This window comes from Gekko japonicus, unplaced genomic scaffold (genome assembly GCF_001447785.1).
Source record: "Gekko japonicus isolate JY-2015 unplaced genomic scaffold, Gekko_japonicus_V1.1 scaffold1330, whole genome shotgun sequence".
Lineage (NCBI taxonomy): Eukaryota > Metazoa > Chordata > Lepidosauria > Squamata > Gekkonidae > Gekko > Gekko japonicus.
The window spans coordinates 397,106-419,240 of NW_015161437.1; the positions used below are offsets into that span (position 1 = coordinate 397,106).

The window sequence follows — 22,135 nt, forward strand, 5'->3', positions numbered from 1 at the left end:
CCACAGCTTAGAGGGAGCACTGGTAAGAGCCAAGTGTGTCCTTCCAGTTTTAATTCGGGAAGAGGGGGGGAAGCGTGCCTCAGTTAACGTGGAGGGCCACTTCCTCTTTCGTGAACTTGTTCCTCACAGGGACTGGTGGAGACCTGAGACGGCGTCCGTCTAAGACAAAGAGGGCTCCCCCGTGCCTACCTGGGCCCCCGCCACCCTCACACGGAGGGGAAGGCAAGGCTCAGCAGCCCGAGGAGGACGCGGGTCCGCGCCTTTCATGCTCCGCCCAGGCTGACGGCAGCCGGGAGGAATGCGCTTCCGGAGGCGATGAGGGAGCCGCGGCGGCGCTTGCAGGCCTGGACCTTCCCTCCGCTTGGCTCTGCAGATGGTGCGGTGGGAAGGAGCGGCTCTGCGAGGCGAGGCGGGCGGGACGGCGCAGCCCTCACCCCCACGGCGGCGGCGGAGGCGCTGCTCTGAGTAAGGCCCGGCCAGGCCAGGCCCGCCCCGGAACGCCGCGAGGGGGGAAGCGGCGGCGGCGGCAGCACTGAGGAGGCGTCTCGCGGCCAGGGAGGAAGAGAACGGGATCCCGCCCCGCCGCCAACGTCGCCGAGCCCTCGAGGGAAGGGGGGCCCTTTATAGCAGAGCCTCGGCCATGGCAAAAAAAAAGGGGGGGGGAGTCTGAGGCGAAGAAGGGAGGCCGCCGCCGCCGCCGCCCGCCCCCATCCCACAGCTGAGGGCCTTTGGGTCTCCTTTTCGAAAAGCTTCTAGCGAAGGCTTTCCTTATAAGGGTATTTTGTGGGGTGTGCTTCGTGGTGGGGAAGAGTTGAAGTTGTCCTCGTGGAGAAGACATTGCACCGTCTGGGAAGCGGATGCAAACAATCCCCCACCCCGCCCAAGTCTGAAACAACCCTTTTTCGCTGGAGCTCTTTCCACCTCCACCTCCTTTTTTTGCAGCCTGGTAAAGTTGATGTGCAGGGTTGAAAGTAGAATATAGAACAAGGATGGCACGAGGCTAATGCATTTGGGGAGCGTCCAAGCGGTGGCAGAGTTGGGTGAGCACAACAGCCCCTTTTGGCTACCATCCCTGGCCAGATAGGCGGAGTGGGCTATTCAGGCCTACTGGGTGGAAAGTGTCATCGCTTGCTGCTTGCTTGGTGGGAAGACATCTCCTTCTCCCCACATACACACACATGCACACTTAAAGTCACCTTGCAGGCTTTTAAGGCTTTCATTTTAAATTCGTTGTGAATCGGCTGTGATTGATGGCTCATTTGCTTTGATTCTTGACGTTATGCTACTCTGGTGTGGGGTGACAGACGGAGAGAGGCGCCCTTCTCTGTTAACCTACCTTGGCAGAAGGAGAATGGGAAAACCAAGTGTGCTGCCTAGTAAGGAGAGGAGCAGGAAATAGCAGTTGTGTCACTCACAGAAAGACTGTTATAAAGCTTCAGTGTGGTGCCTGTGTGTTCGAAAGCAAGTTTTGTGAGCTTCAGTGGAACTTATTTCCAACTGTGTCTAGTGACTGTTGCCTAATATCATGGATCCTAATCTTAAAACCTATTTCCGGCCCCGATCACACCACAAAGTTGCTGTGGGAGAGACACAGATGGTGGGCGGATTATCTGGGCGCGATCACACCCCAACATCTGGGAAGTGGAGCGCACCTGTGGCTTACTGCCGACAATGTGCGTAAAAAACTAGTACCTCCTGAAAAATACTGGGATGTAAAGAACAATTTGATTTGCTTTGATAGTTACTAAAAATTAAATGATAATAGAATAAGGATAAATATATAAGAATATTAGTTGATATATAAGTTACCTATAGATTGTGAATAGCGAGAAAGGGAGGTATAAAGAAAATCTAAGATATGGGCTGGAGGTTGGAGCACTGTGGGAAGCCGGAAGGGAGTGGGGTGTAGTAGAAAAGGATGTACGATAACTAATTTGTTATATGTTTAACTTTTTATTATGTCCTAATAAATTGTTTTGGGAAAAGAAAAAGAAAAACTAGTACCTCCAAGGTACTAGTAAACGTTTGCCATGGGCTGCCTCCAGATGGCCGTGGTGTGATCACGCCAGCGCGTGCCGGCGCTAAGGGAAGGACCCGTGGTGTGCTGCCGGCGTGTCTGATCGCATAATTGCGGATCAAACTGCGCCGGGGCAATTAGCTACGCCTCCCCCCCCCCCACAATATCCGGCCCATGTGACCGGGGCCTCCATTGAGTTTCACAGGTTTTTCTTCAGATGAATGTTTCAGTTTCAGTTGACAAACTTAATCATGGCTGTGGTCACACAGCCAGGAAAATGCGGAGGGGAAGCGTAGCTGTTTGCCCCGGGGGAAACGAAAGCGCGGTTGGGCGATCAGACCTCCCATGGAGGTCCCGTGGAGATTCCATGGAGGTCCCGTGGTTAGGGAGAGGTGCGGATCACACAGAAGTGGGGCCTTGGGGCAAAGAAGCGGGGGCCGCGCACGAGGGAAGGCAAGGAGGGGGCTGCCAGAGACAGCTGGCCAAGCGGCGCTGGGGAGAGGAGGGGCCAGCTGGCGACTGGGTGGTGTGGCATCGTGTCGGGCTCGGCGTTTTCCCCACCAGTGAGGCAGGCAGGGGGTGGGCAGTAGTTCTGGAAGGGCAACAGTCCGGGGAGCCGGCTGGTGGGGCGCGCGAAGAGGGCAAAGCAGCATGGCTCAGCCCCCTCCGCCCTGACCGCCCCTTCCCCAAGGAGACTTCCTAATCTGCCACCGCGCCCCCCTCTTCTGGGCTTCATCTCAGCCGCTGTATCGGCTGCCTTGTCCCCTTTCCCCCTATCTATTTGTCGCTCGCCTCAAGCCGTGCGCTCTTTGTGGCTTTCTTGAGGCTGCTCTCCTCTTCTCTGCACGACGTAAGTTGTGTGGGTTGTTTTTTTTATTAAACTAACGTTTGCGCATGCTCTGTTGATTGCTTTTGTGCATCCATGGAGACTTGGGGGGGAAAAAAACACCTTCTAGCTAGGGGACATGGGCGGGTGCCGGAACTACCTCCGGAAATGCGATCAGACGCCCGCCCTTTGCCCCGCTGTTTCCGGAAACTAGTACCTCCGAGGTACTAGTTTTTTACTCCGCTGTTTTGGCGTTTAGGCACGGGTTAGCGACGGGAGCTCTACACTTGCCAGATGTTGCCATGTGATCGCGCCAGGAAACTCCGCCTCTCTTCCGTCTCTCTAGCGTGGCTTATGCTCCGTGTGACCGCAGCCCATATTAATGTTTGCTTGAAATAAGTTTGCTTGTTTCTTCCTGTTGTTGCAGCCACAGGCAATGCATTTGTGTTTTTTGTCTTACCAGGTTTCATTTCCATGACACCTTATGTGGTCACAGTTTCTCTGTACTTGCATACATGTTTTGGATATAATTAATTGCATTTTGCACTAGTATGGTCATGCATGTTGTCATTTAACATGACCTTGTAGGGATTTTTGGTTGCATACTGTTCTTCCTCTTTCTTGCCTTCTCTGTCCCTCTCCTTCTGAGCAACACTTAAAGTTATGTTTTCACTCTTAATCATTTTTATGTGGTTTCTCCTGTTTGTCACCTTAAAGTACTTAGTGTGTCTATATTGCAACAGTGCAAAAACCTTCCTTGGAGCTCAAAGGTGTAGTTTATCTTCAAAACAAATCTGAAGTGGGTTAGGCTCACAAAAGGTGAGTTAACCATGGCCATGCAATGAGCTTTGTGGCTTAAGTAGGTATTTGAGCATGGGTTTCCAATGCTATAGCTTCTGAATCAGTGGAACTGTCAGATGCTTTGCAAATCTCTATAAAGTCCCTGTCATTTTTGCTGCTTTTTGGCTGGGACCTGCTGTTAGTATGCATGTATACAGAGCAAGGTTACCATGCCGCCTGGCTATTTTTGTATGCAAGCTGAGAGGGACAGCAGTAGAGCAAGGCGAAATCACTGAAGATAATTCCTTTGTAGCATAGGCTGGTCAAGGAACTTTGACTCCTCCTTTTTCTGTCATGTGACTTTTGGTCACATGAGCAGTGGGTTCCATAGTGCAACTTTGGGGTTAAGTTGGGTTCTGGGTCTGGACAGATTTGAAGACCATAGATCTGCACCATGCTGCTAATGTTCCTTGTGGATTTGCCTCAACCTTCACTCTTGACATATACACCTTTCCAGTGTTTGGTGTTAAACTTACTAATGTTTGAATTCTCTGGTACTTATCTCCAAGCAAACATCTATGGAATTTGGTACTTCTGAGTAATGCTAGAGTTCTTAGTAATACTGGAGCTAGACTTCTGAGTAATGCTAGAGTTTAGAGCCGCTACTTCTGTCTTCTTGTACCTCAGTAATTGGCTGTAGAACCCTTATCCACTGCCACATCTTTTGTACTTCTAGTTTTATCCACTTGAAATCCCACATTAACTGTAGTGTAATCTGGGTGATTTTGAATTGATCTGTTGTATATGATTTCCTTCAGATTGTTTCCTTAATCTGCTAACTGCACTTTAGTACCCTCCTTGAATTTTTATATTGAAACATGGGTTAAATATTTGTTAATAAAATAATGTTTACTAGCCAATATGAAAGCAAGAAGTCCTAAGTGCTGGAAAGCTGTATTTGTGCTCATGTGGTGGGTGATCAAAAGTGCAGCTGATTTATGGAGACCTTGTAGGGTTTTCAAGGCAAGAGATGTTCAGAGGTGGTTTGTCATTGCCCACCTTTGCATTGCAACCTTGAACTTCCCTGGTGGTCTCCCATCCATATTCTTACCAGGGTCAACCCTGCTTAACTTCCAAGATCTGATGAGATCAGGCTGGCCTGGGCTATCCAGGTCAGGCCATTTGTGTTTATGGGAAGTAATTAACTTGAGAGCAATGTTGAAGTGTCCATATAAAAGAGAAGCAAAATATCAACAGAAGGTAATATAGGAATGTAACTGAATGGAGAAGGTACACAAATGCTGTTCCTCTGAAACGGTATAAATTCTGCAGTTTAATAACTGAGTAGCTTCTGCTCTTATGAAAAAAGAGTTTTGTAAAGATTGCATGCACACACGAGTCCTTTTTAGACATTACAACTACTCCTACTGGGAACCTACCAACAAAGAGCGGTGCTGCATTCAATATCCCCAGTGTGTCTGGTGTGCTAGAGCAGTATGCACATAAAAAATCTTTGAGTTGCCCATTTCACATGAAATGTTGGCCACGTGTATCATGAGTACTCTCTGTTGCACACGTTCCCATTGGTAGGCTCCCAATGGGCGTGTTAGTGACATCTGAAAACGACTGCAGTTACTTCCTCTCCTAAATCAGGATTCAAAATTATCTAGATAGGCTGGAACAGTGGGCTGAGACAAATAAAATGAATTTCAATAGCGATAAGTACAAAGTCTTACGCTTAAGTACAAAAAAAAATCAAAGGCACAGATATAGAATGGGAGGGACTTGGCTTGACAGCAGCACATGTAAAAGGAATCTAGGTGTTCCGGTTCATCACAAGCTAAACATGAGCCTGCAGTGTGATGTGGCTGCGAAGAAAGCTAATGCGTGTCCAGAAGAGGGCAACCAGAATGGTGAGAGGGTTTGAATCCAAGTCTTATGAGGAAAGGCTGAAAGAGTTGGGTATGTTTAGCCTGGGAAAGAGAAGGCTTAGAGGGGACATGATTGCAGTCTTCAAATATTTGAAGGGCTGTAATGTAGAAGATGTAGCGGATCTATTCTCTCTTGTTCCGGATTGCAAGACTAGATCTAATGGGTGGAAATTACAAGGGAGTCGTTACCAGCTAAATATCAGGAGAAACTTCCTAACTCTTAAGAGTGGTTGAGCAGTGGAACAGACTGCCTCGGTAGGTGGTGGATGCGCCTTCGCTGGACGTTTTCAAGCGGAGGCTGGACAACCATCTTTCGGGTATGTTGTAGGGCTATCTTTTGGCTGTGGTCCTGCAGAGTGCAGAGGGTTGGACTAGATGACCTGCAAGGTCCCTTCCTAACATTCGATGGCCCCGGTCACACATAAGGGTTTGGGCCGGGAGAGGGCCGGATCGGGGGCGCAGCAAACGGGCGCAATCGCACCGCAACATCTGGGAAGTGGTGCGTACCTGTTCCCAGTCCAGCCCTTCAGGCCGAAAACCCACTGCAAAAAAGAACCACCCCTAGAGGTGGATTTATCAGAAAGGCCACGGCAAGCGCGGCCGTGGGATCACCGGCGCGTCCTTCTGCCGGCGCATCCGAGGCTCCTGGCTGAACTGCGCATGCTCACACATGTGCAGTTCGGCAGCCTCCCTCTCTGTTTCGTGGCTTTCTCCCCGGTCTCCCCGGCATCTGATCGTGCCGGGGAGCAAGTGTGCGGCGGCTCACGGGATCTGTGTTATCCCGCCGCCGCGTGCCTAATTTGGTGCGGCTTTCAAAAGCAGCACTTTGCCCACACATCCCCCCCCCGTGTGGCAGGGACCGATGATTCTATGAAATCTGTTGTGACAGTTTACCATGGGTTTCCTTGTTGGAATTAGTGTGATATCTCAAAATAGCCAGAATTTGTTGCTGTGACCTAGTACAGTCATATCAGAGTTTTTACCATTTAATTGTAGGGTCTTGCATGAGGTCAGTATCCAGGCCCTGTACATTTCTTCCATTTCCCCCCTTAAAACATACTTGAAGGGGAAGGAAATACCTGAGGTGGTCAGCGTAGAAAGCCAGCAGGACAGGCAGGAGTGGGGCACACATGTGCCTGAAGATATAGGAGTATGGTGGGGGTGGCATGCTTTCTGGGCAATGCCCATTAACGGCGTTTTTCAGATCTTCAAGTGCCAGATAACAAAGTTTTCATACTAGTTTGATTTTATGTTATTTCCCTCTACACTTGCTTTTAAGTGTCTCTCAGTGTTCTAAGTGGAAAGATGGAGACTCATGCTGTGGTCTGTCTCCCTCAACACATGCCATGAACATTTGCAGGCACTTCCATGAAGATGGAGGGCAGCCAGGTTTGTTAAAATAACTATTTGCCAATTAATTCAATGGGGCGTGGTGTGCATTCAAGATTTTTTTTACATTAGTCTTTAGCATACCTATTAGATTGTTAAACTCTAACAGAGGAAGAGGTGGGGGAGATTTTATACCCTGCTCTTCACTACCTGAAGGAATCTCGGAGTGGCTTACAATCACCTTCCCTTCCTCTCCCCACAACACACACCCTGTGAGGTAGGTGGGGCTGAGAGAGTTCTGAGAAAACTGTGACTGGCCCAAGTTCACCCAGCTGGTTTGATGTGGAGAAGTGGGGAATCAAACCCAGTTCTCCAGATTACAATCTGCCACTCTTAACCACTGCACCAAGCTGGCTCTCTCTATGACTGTATTAGAGTACTAAAGACATAAAAAATCTTTGTGTCGCCCATTTTGCATGAAATGGTGACCACGTGTGCAGCGTAGGATACTCCTGATATGTGTATGAAGACGTAGCTATGTCGTGGTACAAGTGTTGTGGGATCTGTTTGGCCATCACTGGACTGTTCCATATGCTTAATATGGATGAAAGTTAATACAGTGTAGTGGTAGAGTGTTGGACTAGGGCTGCAAACTGCAGTCTCAGAATCCCTTCTGCCTGAAGCTTGCTGGGTGACTGTGGGTCAGCTGAACCTACCTTACATTGTTGTTATGAGGATAAAATAAAGGAGACATGAAGAGTGAGATGATTTTTTAAAAAATATATTAAGCACTAATTCATTGGAACAGCATACTTGTAGAAGAATGTTTATTTGATGACAATACTGTGAATTCCTAAACATAATTATATCCTAAACTCATTGAATTCAATGGATAACTTGATTTAGAATTGCATTGATTTCAGGATTGTAGAGTTTTCCAGGAACCTCATATATAAGTCCTTAAAGTAACTCTGTAATGGAGGTGGGGTATTACTATCCTAGTATTACATACTGAGATCAGAGTGTAAGAAACAGTGGCTTGTTTAAGGCCAGCTAAGGAATTAGATTGCTGAAAAGATACCTGATCTGAGAATCTCACACTTTCTTTGCTACTGTGCTACACATTGTAGTGTGCTGGTATGCAAATGATAATTCAGGTGTCCTTTATTTCTGGTATAAAAATTGGGTGGAAATTATGAAAAAAATATTTTATAAAAATAAATTTTATTTGGGATCTGGTGGGGCCACTGTGGCTCAGAGGTTAAGACTCTGAGTTGCAGACTGGAAGGTCAGTAGCTCAACAGTTTGAGACCCTACTACCGCATGACAGAGTGAGCTCCCATCTCTGGCCCCAGCTCTTGCCAACCTAGCAGTTTGAAAGCAAGAAATTGCAAGTAGATAAATAGGTACTGCTTCCGTGGGAAGGTAGCAGCATTCCGTGCGCCTTGGCGTTTAGTCATGCCAGCCACATGACCACAGAGAAGTCTTCGGACAATGCAGGCTCTTCGGCTTGGAAACCGAGATGAACACTGCCCCCTAGAGTCGGATTCGACTGACTTTCAAGCAAGGGAAACCTTTACCTTTACTAATATTGGATTAGATCCAGTGACTGAACAGTTTGACCTGTTTTTTGGTTGCAGAAATAATTTGTATTTTTGTTTTGTGTGTGTGTGTTTGCCTTAGCTTGCACTGGAATCTTTCTGTGCCTACAGCTGTTTGGATTAAAGCCATAATTTCTGTGTGCAAGAGTGAATAGTTGACTGTTCTTTCATAGCATTTAAGTAAATGCAAAGATGCTTAACCTTGAACATATTTAAAAAATGCTTCCTGATACAGGCGCAAACCATAAGCATCCACCCTAATTGTGATAAACCAGATGACTCATTCTTGTGTCACAAAAAAGTATCCGAAGGAAATGATTAAGCAGCATTATCCAAGAGAGCCCACGGTTATGCATTCAGAGCTATTGAGTGAGCAGTCAGCAATAAGATCTTTAAAGGATGACGAGTAAAATACTTTGAATTTTAATATGATAAAAAGGACTAAGCCACATAAAGAGAGAGAGTGAGAAAAGAATGGATTTATACCCCACCCTTCATTACACAAAGGAGTCTCAGAGTGGCTTACAATCTCCTTTCCCTTCCCCTCCTCACAACACACCCTATGAGGTAGGTGGGGCTGAGAGGGCTCTTTTGAGAACTGCTGTTTCCAGAACAGCTCTGAGAGAACTGTGACTGGCCCAAGGTCACACCAGGAGGAATGGGGACTCAAACCTGGTTTTCCCATATTGGAGCTCCTAAGAACATAAGAGATGCCAATGTTGGATCAGGCCAAAGGCCCATCCAGTCCAACACTCTGTATCACACAGTGGCCAGAAATACCAGTGCCATCAGGAGGTCCACCAGTGGGGCCAGGACATTAGAAGCCCTCCCACTGTTGACCTTCCCCCCCAAGCACCAAGATGACAGAGCATCACTTGCCCCAGAGCCCCTATCTATACCTTGTGGCTAATAGCCACTGATGGACCTCTGCTCCAAATGCTTATCTAATCCCTTTTTGACGCCGTCCATGCTTGTAGCCGCCACCACTTCCTGTGGCAGTGAATTCCAAGTGTTAATCACTCTTTGGGTGAAGAAGTACTTCCTCTTATCCGTTCTAACCCGTTTGAGAGAGATCTGTGGTTAACTAACCATTTCTAAAGATAGGCAGTTCAGTTTCTAGCTCCTAACCACTACACCAAACTGCCTCTTTATGGTTTGGGACCAGCACACCTGAAGGAGTGCCTTTTTCCAAGACCCTGCTTAAGGCTTGTCCACCTTCAAAGCAGGTAGCATCCTGGGAGGGGGCCTTCTTGACCCAAACACTGGCCTCTCTCCCCAGAGAGGCTTATCTGCCTCCTCCTTCAGTTGCCGTCTTCCACCAGGGGGCGAAAATTATTTTTTTACTCATTTGGCATTCCTTTATTGATCCTTCCTCCCTGCCCTATGTTTTCATTTTTTTAAAGTTGTTGTATTTGTTGTTTAGCTCTGGTTTGTTTTAATGATGTGTGTTTTGTTGGTTCTAATGGCCCTTATGGGACCAGAAAGGTGAGTATAAATTTTGTAAAATAAATAAAATATAGAGTAAGGAGTTCAAAGACAATCATTTAATGAAAAGTACTTTCTCTCCCCCCCCCCCCCCCGTATTTCAGCTGCTTTTTGGATGGGCACATGTGATGTCCTTGTGCTGATGTGATTTAGAGAGCGGTCTTATATTTAAGGGACTTTACCTCTTCTTGTGAAAGTTTCTAAATGTCTGTTACTTGACATTTCTGCTATAAAGCATTTGTTTAAAGTATATGTGACCAGGCTTAAGGCTTCTGTTAATGGTCTCTCTGCAAAATTTTTCAGTCCTTAGACTACTACATTTTCAGTCCTTAAGTGTAGTCTTTGAGCCCCAGCAATGCTGCCAGTGTATCAGGAGCTCACCTCAGTCCCTTGTCTGGAGAACTGGCCCTGTGTGCTGAGCAAACTGTCCTGACCTGGCACTGTTTGGCATGCATGCCAGCTGCTGCTTTCTTCACTCTAGATCAAGGTTACCCTCATTGTTTTCTGATAAGGATCACAACATATAACAACAGAGAACCGTGTAGCACTTTGATATTTGTTTGAGAGAGATCTGTGGTTAACTAACCATTTCTAAAGATAGGCAGTTCAGTTTCTGTTCTGGAAAGAAAGGCTTTTCTCATTGTATGAATTACTACATGTAGTTAATGTTGGCACTTGGTATTCCTGTATTGATATATGTGCTGCAAGACTGTAATACGTGTTCATATGAAATGTACAGAACAAATAAGTCTTTATTCATGTTTTAATGTAAAACCACTCTTGGACTGAATTGAAAATTTAATCATTTATGTTTAAACTACTTGTTCCTTCTGCTATGAACAGTTGGGCATGTAGTGCAGTCCTGTGCAAAGTGACTTCTGTCTTGGAGTAACACTGCATATGATTGCTACATGTTTGCTAATACTAGGGAAGGGCATGAACTGGCTCCAAATTTTGGGTGGTTCATAAAGTGAAGTTCGTGACAGGTCGACTGGCACCAACTGTTCATGAACTTTCCAGCGGTTCTGTCTGCCCTCAGTCTGAATGTGTACAAAACTTCAAATGAATTGGGGGGTGGAACTTGGAGGGCATGTAGAGGAGTATCCAGGGGAGGTCCCCTGTGATGTTGATATCTCTAGCTTGCACAGGATCCACTCTATACACTTCTGAAACCTGCACCTGTCAATGACAGGAGCAGATTCAGGTGTTGTCCATAGAAACTCGCAGGGGATCTCTGGCTGACTCTTTTCTACCCACCCTCCAAATTTGGTGAGAAGTGGATTTACAAGGTCTGAGTTACGGCCCCCCAAGAAGGTGCCCCCAGGAAAGTGCTTTCTGGGGGAATGACAGGCAGTTTGGTGTCTCTAGCACGCCGGGGGGGGGGGGGGGGTTTTGTGCCCTCATGAACCAAACCAGTTTTGTTCATTGGCTAAAAGTTTGTGACAGTGTATGGTTCACGAACTGGTTATACCACGAACAGAACCTCATTTTCCCATTTAGTGCCCGTCCTTAGCTACTACTGTGAAGTGATACAGCAATTCCGAAAAATTGTAGTTATGTTAGATTAGTTTATAAGGCTTACAAATAACGGCTGACCCGCCATTTGCCCATCTCTCCTGTATCTGTCACAGCTCTACAGTTTCCTTCTTTGAAAGCAGATCATGATGCTATCTCAGCTGCTTCTCTTATCTCTCTGCGGAGTCCGTACAGTGAGAAAAACAGCCACCGTCTGACCTTTAAAAGGCTGAAGGTTTATGATACCCAGCACCATGATGATGTTCGTGACCTACGTTGACAGCATGGTAGCACTTTTTCAGAGAAGACTTCATCTCTTAGCTCTATAGTGTGTTTCTGTTAGTTATGGGGAGAACCACCTGTGGTTGTCCCATGGAGCTGTCTTTTTTTTTTAAAGTGATCTCTTGATCGTCTTTGTGAATTTGCATTAGCTGGAAAGGCAGAGAAGATGGGCGAGAGGATCCTTGCTTGCCCTGGGACAGTATCTTGTCTTTCCAAATTCCAAACCATATTGATAGCCATCATTCCACATTTATTTATTTATTCTTCACATTTCTACCCCTCCCTCCCAGCCCGAAGCTGGCTGTTGTCCATGCAGCTCCCACAATCCCAAATATACCCATTTGGGTGGTCGAAGGGAACACTTTCCTCCCCTTTTTACCAGGGAAAAAACTGATTGGATTCAACTCTTGCATTTCTACTGAGAATTGATGAGACACTGCTGAAAATTCTGGGCACCACAATAAAATGGTGCCCCGGTGCCAGGGATTTGTTAATCCTGTTGTGTATGCTTGTTTATTGGAAGGTGAAGTTTTTGTCTTTTTTCTAGTCTGCTGTGGAATTGCAGCTTACGTGTAGTTGTGCTTGAATCTTTAGTGTTCCTTACACTCATGCTTACAGCCATTAATGTTTCATATAAAGAAAAATCATGAGCAACTGTGCTGAATTGTTTCTGTTTTGTTATTAGAGCTGGAAAGCTTTTAGAAGCAGTACACCAATGAGGCAGTCCCAGGTTTATATTTATGACTTCTTGTCATAGTTTATGTGAAGCTCCATATACATTTATAGTAATAAAAAGATGTGGCTACTTGCCTGTCAGTCCATGGCAGGCATAATTAATCAGAAAATAAACCTAGGAGCCTTAAAATTGGCCACCAAATTCAGGATGGTCAGGGGAACGGCAGTGCCAAAAACAAAGGGAATATCCCTGTTTTACTACTAGTGTTAAATAGTACTGTGATGGTTTCAAAAGGAATCCTCCGTCCAGCTGTGCATTCAGAAGGTGACAGGTTTAATCTATAAGAATGTGAAAATGGTTTTTAAAAAGATGTGTTTCTGACAGAGCATCTGAACTCTTTTGATACTCAGTGGGTAGAGGACACATTGTAATTTAGTGACATATTTGGGTGGAGACATCAGAAGCCAGAGTGCTGAAGGAAATGGCAAACTTCCTTTTTGTGAAGAGAGAAAATGCACTTTGCTTATAATGGGCAAACATTTCTCCCCCCCCCCTTACGCTTCTTTAGAACAGGTCCATAGTGACCCCTTGCCCCAAAGTCCCTGATCCCATTTACCTATCATTATATGGCTTAAATAGTGTTGTTGTCTTCTATAAATATCACTTTATCACAGAATAATCTGAATATTGTTTCCAAGTTTAATTTGTAAGAACAAAGTAGCTAAACTTGTCTGTTTAAACTCCGTTTATCCCCCCCCCCCACAACAAGAGTGTAATTGACTTTCTTGTATGGTTTCTTTTCATTTGAGACAAGGACAGCCTACTGTGTAATAAATACATGTAAACTGGAAAAAATACTTATACACTAAACAAAATAGATTTTGTGTGGCTAAATATGGGCTTAAAAATACATACTACTGAATACCTGTTCTTGGAGTGGCTGTGGATAGAAAGTATCTGTGGTGCACAGATTACTGTAGGCAACAAAGTTTTTGATAGAAACTGCAACAGGAGTTTTTGCTACTGAATTGCTGTAATGTGATTGTTTCAGAGGAAGATGCTCATTAGAAGTGGATAAATTAGATTATTGAATAACTGAGATCAACTAAACAGATAATAAATAAATGGGGTATAGAATTAACACATGTAACCTCCCACTACAGAACAAATTGAATTATGAAAATTGAATTACTACTACAAGTACTGATTTGAGGACTTGTAGCAGATGAATGAATCATTTCTTCAGCATTTGAAGAAGTAAGAGCTAGTCCACATTGATGTACATCATCTGATGACTCAGTGGAATCTCTGAGCTGCCTTGGTTGCAGAGCGTTTTTGATTATTGTTAAGTTCTGTGTTGTAATTGTGATAGTTCATTCATGTCACCATCCAATGCTGCAGTCAAGTGTTAAGTAAGCATTTGTGAACCTACTTGGAAAATAAACTAAACTATGTGAGGTGTTCATGAATTTAGTCATTTGAGAATTAGGGAAAGGCCTGCATCAACCCCAGATATTGTTAAAACTTTGATAATGGATTTCTTGGTTTCTTGGTTTGTTTTTTTCCTACAAGGGGTAGGGAGAAGTGTGGATGTTGTTCTGCGATTTTTTTTATAGGGCAAGATAAAAACATATTAGATGGATAAGGCTGATACTCATGTCCTTGATTTTGATTTGATTTATTTTTCTGGTTTCACCTGTGCCTAGTTCATCAGATACTGCTTGCTTTCTGTTGTCAGTGACCCTGTGTTAGTCCAAGACCCAAGCAACATGATGGGGCATATTATCTTTGATCCAGTTAGCCTCTTTAACTCCTCATTGCATTAGCACTCCTTTTTTCTTTTCTTCTGAAAAAAGTAACTCTTCCCACTGGTCACGTTTTCAGACATAGCTTGTGCATGCGACCTACGGAGCCTTGTTTGTTTGGGAAATGATGGTCACACAGCTGGTGATCTGAAGCTTTTTGTAGAGCTCTTTCAGATGTTACAATAATCCTGTAAGGCAGATCAATATTATCCTTGTATTGCAGGGAGTGAGAAAAGAGAATAGCTTGTTTCCGAGGCCACCTTGTGAGTTCATAGAAGAGGCAAGATTCAGGCTGTGGCCTTTGTGATTGTGCCACTTCTCTAGGTCACGTACCCAGTGAGTGCAGAATGATGTGATTCAAATGTACTGTAGTGGTTGGAGTGTTAGACTTGGGCTGGGGAAACCCAGTTTCAAATTCCCATTCAGCCATGAAGCTTATTGGGTGACCCTGGGCCTGTCTCAGTCTCTCAGCCTAACTCACATAACAGGGTTGTTACGAAGTAAAAAATGGGAGAACTAATTATGCTGCCCTGAGCTTCTTGGAGGATGAGTAGACTAAAAATGTGATGGAATATGTTTATAAGAAATAAGTTGGTGTGATGCAGACATTGAACATGTTGTGATGTGAGAGCTATATCGTATGAAGATTTTTCAGTACTGAAGGTTCAGATACAGGTTTTAGTGCAGGCAACAGCCCTTGCTAGCTAAGGATAGTCAGTTTACGTCACTTGGCTTCTTATCTCTGTTCTCAGATGACATTTTCTCAGGTCTAACATACCATGGAGGTGAAATAATATAAACACTTCTAATAATGATGCTCTGTAGAAACATTTCCTTTTACACCATACTAGGAACATTGTTTTCTTATTGATATGTTTTATCTTTTCATGTAAGCTGCCCTGAGCCGGCCTCGGCTGAAAGGGCGGGATATAAATCTGATTAATAAAATAAAATAAAAATAAACTGTTATAATTCATATTGCTAGCCAGTGAGGTGCTTTGAAAGTTTTTAATAGGTTATGTTCAATGAAAGCCACTTAAAATAGTGTTGGTCTAAACCAGGGGTGTCGAACTCAATTGTTTCGAGGGCTGGATCTGACATAAATGGGACTTTGTGGGGCCGAGTCATGTGTGTCATAAAATGTAATGCCATGTACCAGAGATATAAACTTTATAAAGAACACAAACCAACACAATGAAAGACATTATTTTTACTTAAAACACAAACATGCCTAAAACATTAATAATTAATGAACAATAATGAAAACATTAACAATAATTAGCATCTTGCAATATTTTATTTAACAGTCTTTGATGACTGCCACCTCTTGCTCTGAATTATTGCATCAAAATCTGGAGACAATATCTGTGCTGTAGCAATCTTGAGTATGCCTAAACCTGCAATCATACTCCCCATGTGTATATTTATATGCCACTTCATCTCATTCTTGAGCTGGCACACAAATTGAAAAACAGTATAAACTCAGAAACCGAAAACTAAACACAATTGAAATACTATAACAAGAAACAATAGAGAGGCTGAAGAGCTAATTAACATGTAACATGATGAAGCCAGCTTTATTCAAAGAGGGGTTTTTTGGGGGGTGGGGGGATTTTGCTAGCAGCTCATATCCAAATTGCTATCAGGCAAAGCATCCATAACTCTCCAGAAAACTTATAATGCAGATTCACCAGAATATAACAGCAAAAGTACTGTATTCAAAGAGGTTTTTTTTTTAAATTGACTCTGACTTCTCAAATTGCTACCAGGCAAATAATCCTTAACAAACATGCAACTTTACTACAATATAATAATGGGGGGGGGGGAACCTTACTCATCCCACGTCTGAGCCTGCAGCAGGAAATTGTGCCTCTTCCAGTTTGCAGCTTTCGTAAACAAAACACAGCAGGGAGCTTCAAATTGCAAAGGATATCCCAAAAACAAGTTGCAGAACACCCTGAGGCTCTTGAAGTCTTTGTGAACAAGCACATGAGGTACTTTGCGCGGCAACAACAGAGGGAGAGGAAACAGCTAATCGCAGCCACCAGAAAAGCTAGTCACGTGGAGCTGCCATCACACTGAGCTTCAACAGCTGATCTCAGTCCCCGAAAAAGCCAGTTTCAGGGAGCTGCCGATCAACCCCAACAGGCAGCAGTAAATCTTTACCAGCAGGGGGCGGCGGTCTACTCATGGGCCGGATTAGAGACCTGGTTGGGCAGGTTCCGGCCCGCGGGCCGTATCTTTGACACCCCTTGTCTAAACTATGGCATAAATGAGAAATTATCATTTGAGAAATAAGATTTTTGCATTTGGAAAGAACAATTAAGGCAATACTTGACAAATCCTAGGCACTAGGTCAATGTACTAACATTGTTATATCAAATGTTAGGCATTCTTTTTAGTTTCATAACAACATCGTGCTATATAGATCTTTGAATACTCTTTAGCTTGAATGTAAATACTCTTAAGTTTATTTGGGGGCATCTTCTAAATCATACATGCAGTCTTATGGGATCCCTCTGGTCTTTGTACCTGTGTATTTGGTACCAGGCAAGTGCAAAGCATTGTACAGTATATAGAAATTTTCACATCTGGGGGTCTATAGGTGGACAAGAACAGGGTGAGGTTGAAGTTAAGGTTTGAGAAGTAGTTTTTAGGATGCGATGGGTAGAAGTTATGGTAGTGCCACACTTCATTAAATAAAACAGGTACTTTTGAATAGTTTCACTAAATTTATTCTTTGAGAAGGAATTTAGGACTTGTTTATATATAATCTGATTATTATTTGTAAATTAAACAATTCAGAAAAAAGCTTTACAAATTAACTTCCAATTCTTTTTATAATTTAATATTTGTTTATAACCTGATTTAACACTTGCAGGTAATATGACTCCTATTGAAAAGCATAATGTTTGACTAGAATTAATGGTGAGGGTTTATTCATACAGGCAAGTTACCACTTGAGCCTAATTGGATATGTTATTGCTAATTGTTCATTTGTTTTTACAGGCCATTGTAAAACAAAATCTTTACTGCAGGAGAGGAGTAAAGCAACAGGCGGCTTTTTAAGACCTTGTGTGCTTATATTCCTTTTTATTACTCGATTGATGAGACCAAAAATGTAGAAAGATATATTGGGATAATTTTAACCTGTTGATTATTTCTTACTGGACTGTATGACTGTTTTGTAACTAGAGTTCTGCTTTGCTCACTTCACTTGCCAGCCCCGTAGGTAACTGCTCTAAGGACAACTTTTGCTTCCACTGCAAATAGCACAGTAGGGCTTTCTACAGATAATCTGGGCCACCATGCTTCTGATTCCCTTCATTTTGGGGAGAAGATTGGGAGGGAGGTAATTGGAAAATCCTAGCTTTATTTTCTGAGGAATTATGAGTGCTCCAGACAGACACCTCCTTTTATTATTATAGATTACAGCTGCCGAAACTGGTTTGCAAGTGCCATATTCTTAAAAGTATCATTCCATCTTGACACTGGCTCATGTTTTCTGCCATTTTTCACATGCACACACACACACACACACACACACACACTTATAATCTTATCTTGAAGGTGAGAGCATGACGAAGAAATTGCAAAAGTGGCTGTTCCTAAGAAGCAATAAAAGAGGGAGACTGGCTTCCTGTTCTTTTTATGCTTCTGACTCTTGTGTGAAGGGAAGGTAAATATTCCTCCTTGGAGAGATGCGTGTTTCTCCAAATAGGAACGGAACACTTGTGGTGAGTGTCCATCTCCCTGTGTTGGATGAGAGCTATGAAACTGCAGGAAAAGAAATGTAAATAGTTTGTTTCCTGTCTGATTGCTGCTTTACAATATTCCAGGTGGTTCTATGTTTTCTAAAAGCATGTTATTGTCTCAAGTGGGAGCCCCCGCCCCTGGTATCAACTCAAGATACACCATTCAAAATGTATTCAGAGTTGTATTCCTATGCATGGTCATCCATATAAAGTAGTTAGACACAGTGTAAACTGGTCCTTTTGTGTGTATGCAATGTTATGCCGTATTTCTTAGATCTATCGCAGATTTTGCTCTCAACAGAATTCTAAAAAACAGAATGAGCATTGAGTTAATAAGGTATTACAAAAGTCATTCTGTTCATACTGTCAGTTTTTACAAGTCCATTATAAAAACAATTACATGATTTTTACAGCACGGTTGGGAGAGCTGTGTGGTCACAGTGTCGTCTGAACTGCATTTGTGAGCCCACATTTACTATAGCTTTGGTGCTTATGAGAAAAGAAGAGGAGACATAACCGATTTGTTTGATTAATTTCGCATTTATTTTCCAGGCAAATTTCAAGTTGTTCATCTGGTTTGGCTTATTAAACTGCTTTATCGTCTGTGGATTTGCCCAGCAAGGTAAGTTCAGGAGTTTCGAATTTGTGATGTTCTGTTGCTGTGGGTTTGTGGATTATTGCATTGTACAGACCTTGGATTGCTGTGCTGGTATTGAATGATTCATGCCAAAAGATGGGGTGCTGCACTGATGTGCATTGTTCTTGCCCTGCATTGCCATAGCATTGACACTGGTGTGGGAGCCTCTCAAAGAGGAGAGAGCAAGAGGAGGAGTTAGTGCTCAGAAGGGTTTGAGTTGAACCTTATACGGTAATGCTAGTTTTCCTGACTTGAACGCCAACTGGAGGACACTAAAATGCTACTACACCTTGAATCTGTAGCTCTCTTCAGTGTGGAGTGACGTGAAATGCATTGCATCTCCTACGCTTCCAAGCAAGAAAGAGAGCAAAGCTGTGTGCAGAGCTATGTGGCATGGTGGCTGCGCTTCCTACCAGAGGGGTGTGTACAGAAGTGTGCAGTCAGTCACTCATGGCTACTAAGATTCAGCTTTGGGGCTTTTATGTATGTGGTATTGTAGTCCAGTCCAGAAATTGTACTATTTGAAGTAGCCTTAATACCTGGATTCATTATGAGCAAGAAAAAAAGAAGCCAGTGTTAGTGCAACATGCTTGCACAAATGCTTCTAGCTTGGATAAGTGAGACTTTGCAAGCTCCTTATCAGCATTACTACATTTATAACTCTTCATATAACGGATTAGCAGGGATGATGGGATTCCTGCAGTTTAGTCTGTTCTTGGTTTGCTTGTTCTCTACTCCTGGGGGAACTGAAGACTGAATCTTGATGGAAGAGAAGCCCAAGAGTGGAGAGGGAAAAGTCCGTCCCTCACCACAAATTTTTCCCCATTTTCCCCCAGTGCTGGGGAAGATTTTTCTACAGCTATAGGAGCACACGTGTGCAACCGTGTATTTCAAGGAGCTTGCTAAGTGTGCTCACATGGTTTCCATAAGGTTCCCCAACGTTAGGGAAGTCAAATGGAATGCAGTTACCAAGGTCTCTAAATTGTGAGATTTCTTATTCTCAAAGTGTTATTAGCTCCATGCACTGATTTTGCCACTTACAGGAGGTCCTCTTAAGTGTCAGAATTCCTGCTAGGAGTGGAAGTCTGTACTTCTGGCAGTGATGCTACAAAAGCTGGCTCCCAGGAAAAACCCTGGCACTTAAAGAAGGTATACTTCTGAGAGCAGTGCTCTAGAGCAAAAGAAGCCATTCTGATATGTACAGAACATTTCCTAAGTGTTATGGGTAAGCACTTGTGAGATCCTCACTTGCTGGATCACACAAGTGCACTGCAGTAATGCTTAGGGGGGAACAGTTTCTTGGTGTCCACCATCTCTGCAAACATAGAGTAAGGTAAGGCTTTTTTTAAAAAAATACAAATTTTGCTGAACTACTCATTAAAAGTCTCTCGGAACCCGTGAGCAGTCTGAGAAATGGAGGACCTTGGTTCAGTTGTGAATTTGCGATTTAATTGGATTTTGCAAGCACCCACTGTGGCTATTTTAGCTTAATTGACATTTACTAAGCTCAAATAAGCTATGTATGACTATTAAAATTATCTTTTATGTACTTTCTTACAGGTGGGAGCAATTGTATAAAAGTTAATGCAAAATCATGTGCTGACTGCATTCAAGCTGGACCAAACTGTGGATGGTGCAAAAATATAGTATGTATTTTCTTCTAAATGTTTTATGTTGCTATTTTCTGTTACGTTATATATGTAGTCATGCCTGTTTAGGCAAAGATTTGGTTTAGTACTTTTCCTTACACTGATAAATTAGCTGTAACTGTAAACAGAAGCCGTAGGGCTCTTTGACATGAAATGTTGAAGTGGATCTGAGCTACGATTTTGACAAGGTGGTTTAAAATCAGCCGAAATCAATTTCAGATCTAATTTTTACTACAACCTGCTCTGTTGCCAGTCAGTGGAACATCCCACACCCCTTGAGTTAGAGCCTAAATTAATTTCTCAGGGAGTCTGCATAGGGACAGAAAGAAGATAAAGCTCGTAGGCAGTACCTTTGCTGGGTAGCTCCTTGGTGCCTGCGGACTTATGTTTTGTATCGGTATTGGAGTAGTTCTTCCCTCCTGTCCCTAGACTGCACTTAAGATTAAAAGTAGTGGTAAGTAAGATCAAAATCTAGAAACAATTGCCAGTCTGCTGCTTGCATTGCAAACAAGATCAGCTGTGGGGAAAAAGCTAATGGAGCAGAAATGAGGGAACAGGGAACAGTAAGAATCAGGATGGCGTTGTTGCTTTTTGTACAGTGATTGGGGATTGGTTAGGGCATCTGATAAGCAAGGAGGGGCCCTTAAATTTCACCTGACCATTTTTTGTGGAATCCACCTGTCCCCTGACCACAAGCAGAGAAGTGGAGGTTGGTCTCACACCGGGCTGAGGCACGCTCAAAAGTGAAAAAATGGATGCTCGCTATTTCTGAATGCTTCCCTTTCCAAGTGAGGTGAAAAGATCATGCCTTCCCTCCCGGAGTTCAAAGAATCTTCCATTCCATTTTGGGCAGAGAGGCATGCAGAAATAGGGAGATATTTTCACTTCTGCTGAGCACCTTCCAGCTTAGTGCAAGACATGTGAATGACCACGTCCTTCCAAAGGAGCAGAGAGAATGAAAAGCACTCTAGTGAGACAGGGATGAGATAGCACCGATCCTTTCTCTTAGAACAGATAGGATCATTAACTTGCTGGCTGGCTAGGGCACATTCTGAAGCAGTGAGGAATTTCCTTGGTATTTCTGAGCTTGTGCCAGTCCAACACAAAACTATAGACTGGCTCTACTCCCCTTTCCTCTCCCTCCCCCAAGTCCTTTGTGCAATGTAAATGCACTGGAGTCCAGTCTGGGAGTTTTCCTTTTACCCAGGCAAATAAGAGTTCTCTCCCCTCAGAATTGGAGGAGAATATCTTAGAATAATTCTCAACTATGAAAGGAGGTTGCTACAAGGTATAGCTAGGAACTCTCGGTCTGGGGCAAGTGATGTTCTGTATTCTTGGTGCTTGGGGGGCGGCATCAGTGGGAGGGCTTCTAGTGTCATGGCCCCACTGCTGGACCTCCTGATGGCACCTGATATTTCTGGCCACTGTGTGACAGAGTGTTGGACTGGATGGGCCATTGGCCAGATCCAACATTGGCTTCTCTTATGTTCCTCACCCTGGAAGACTAGAGAGCGTACTTGTTAATAAGGTATTTTAACTAATGGTACAAGCCCATTGTGCACGACCCAGATGTCGATATACCTGAGCAAGTTTAACATCCAGATTGATACATTTCCTCATCCTCTGGTTGTTAAACCCATTTGCAGGCAGAAATGTGCGTCTCCCTCCCACGGAGTCAGTCATCATTTCTTTCTTCACATCTAGCTCATCCACAGAAGTTCCGTTGACTTTTTCTGCAAGGCTACTAAAGAGTGTGCTGGCACAGCACTTCAGTTACTCTCTTGCTTCCCCTCCCTTTTACTGTTTCCAGCTGGAAACAATTGGAAGTGCCTGTTGGCTGTTGCAGG

The 22,135-nt window shown here is 43.8% G+C and overlaps 1 protein-coding gene across 2 annotated transcripts in view; it reads left to right on the forward strand.

Annotated features, from left to right (window-relative positions):
- The first annotated feature begins 216 nt into the window (after positions 1-216).
- The window catches only part of ITGB1 (integrin subunit beta 1), a 52,336-nt gene continuing 30,417 nt past the window's right edge, over positions 217-22,135 (forward strand). For both annotated transcript variants that reach the window (XM_015428986.1, XM_015428987.1), the window contains exons 1-3: positions 217-646; positions 18,552-18,624; positions 20,200-20,285. In XM_015428986.1, the coding sequence (XP_015284472.1) occupies positions 641-646; positions 18,552-18,624; positions 20,200-20,285 (165 nt within the window). In that variant the 5' untranslated portion in view covers positions 217-640. The remainder of the gene's footprint in view (positions 647-18,551; positions 18,625-20,199; positions 20,286-22,135) is intronic.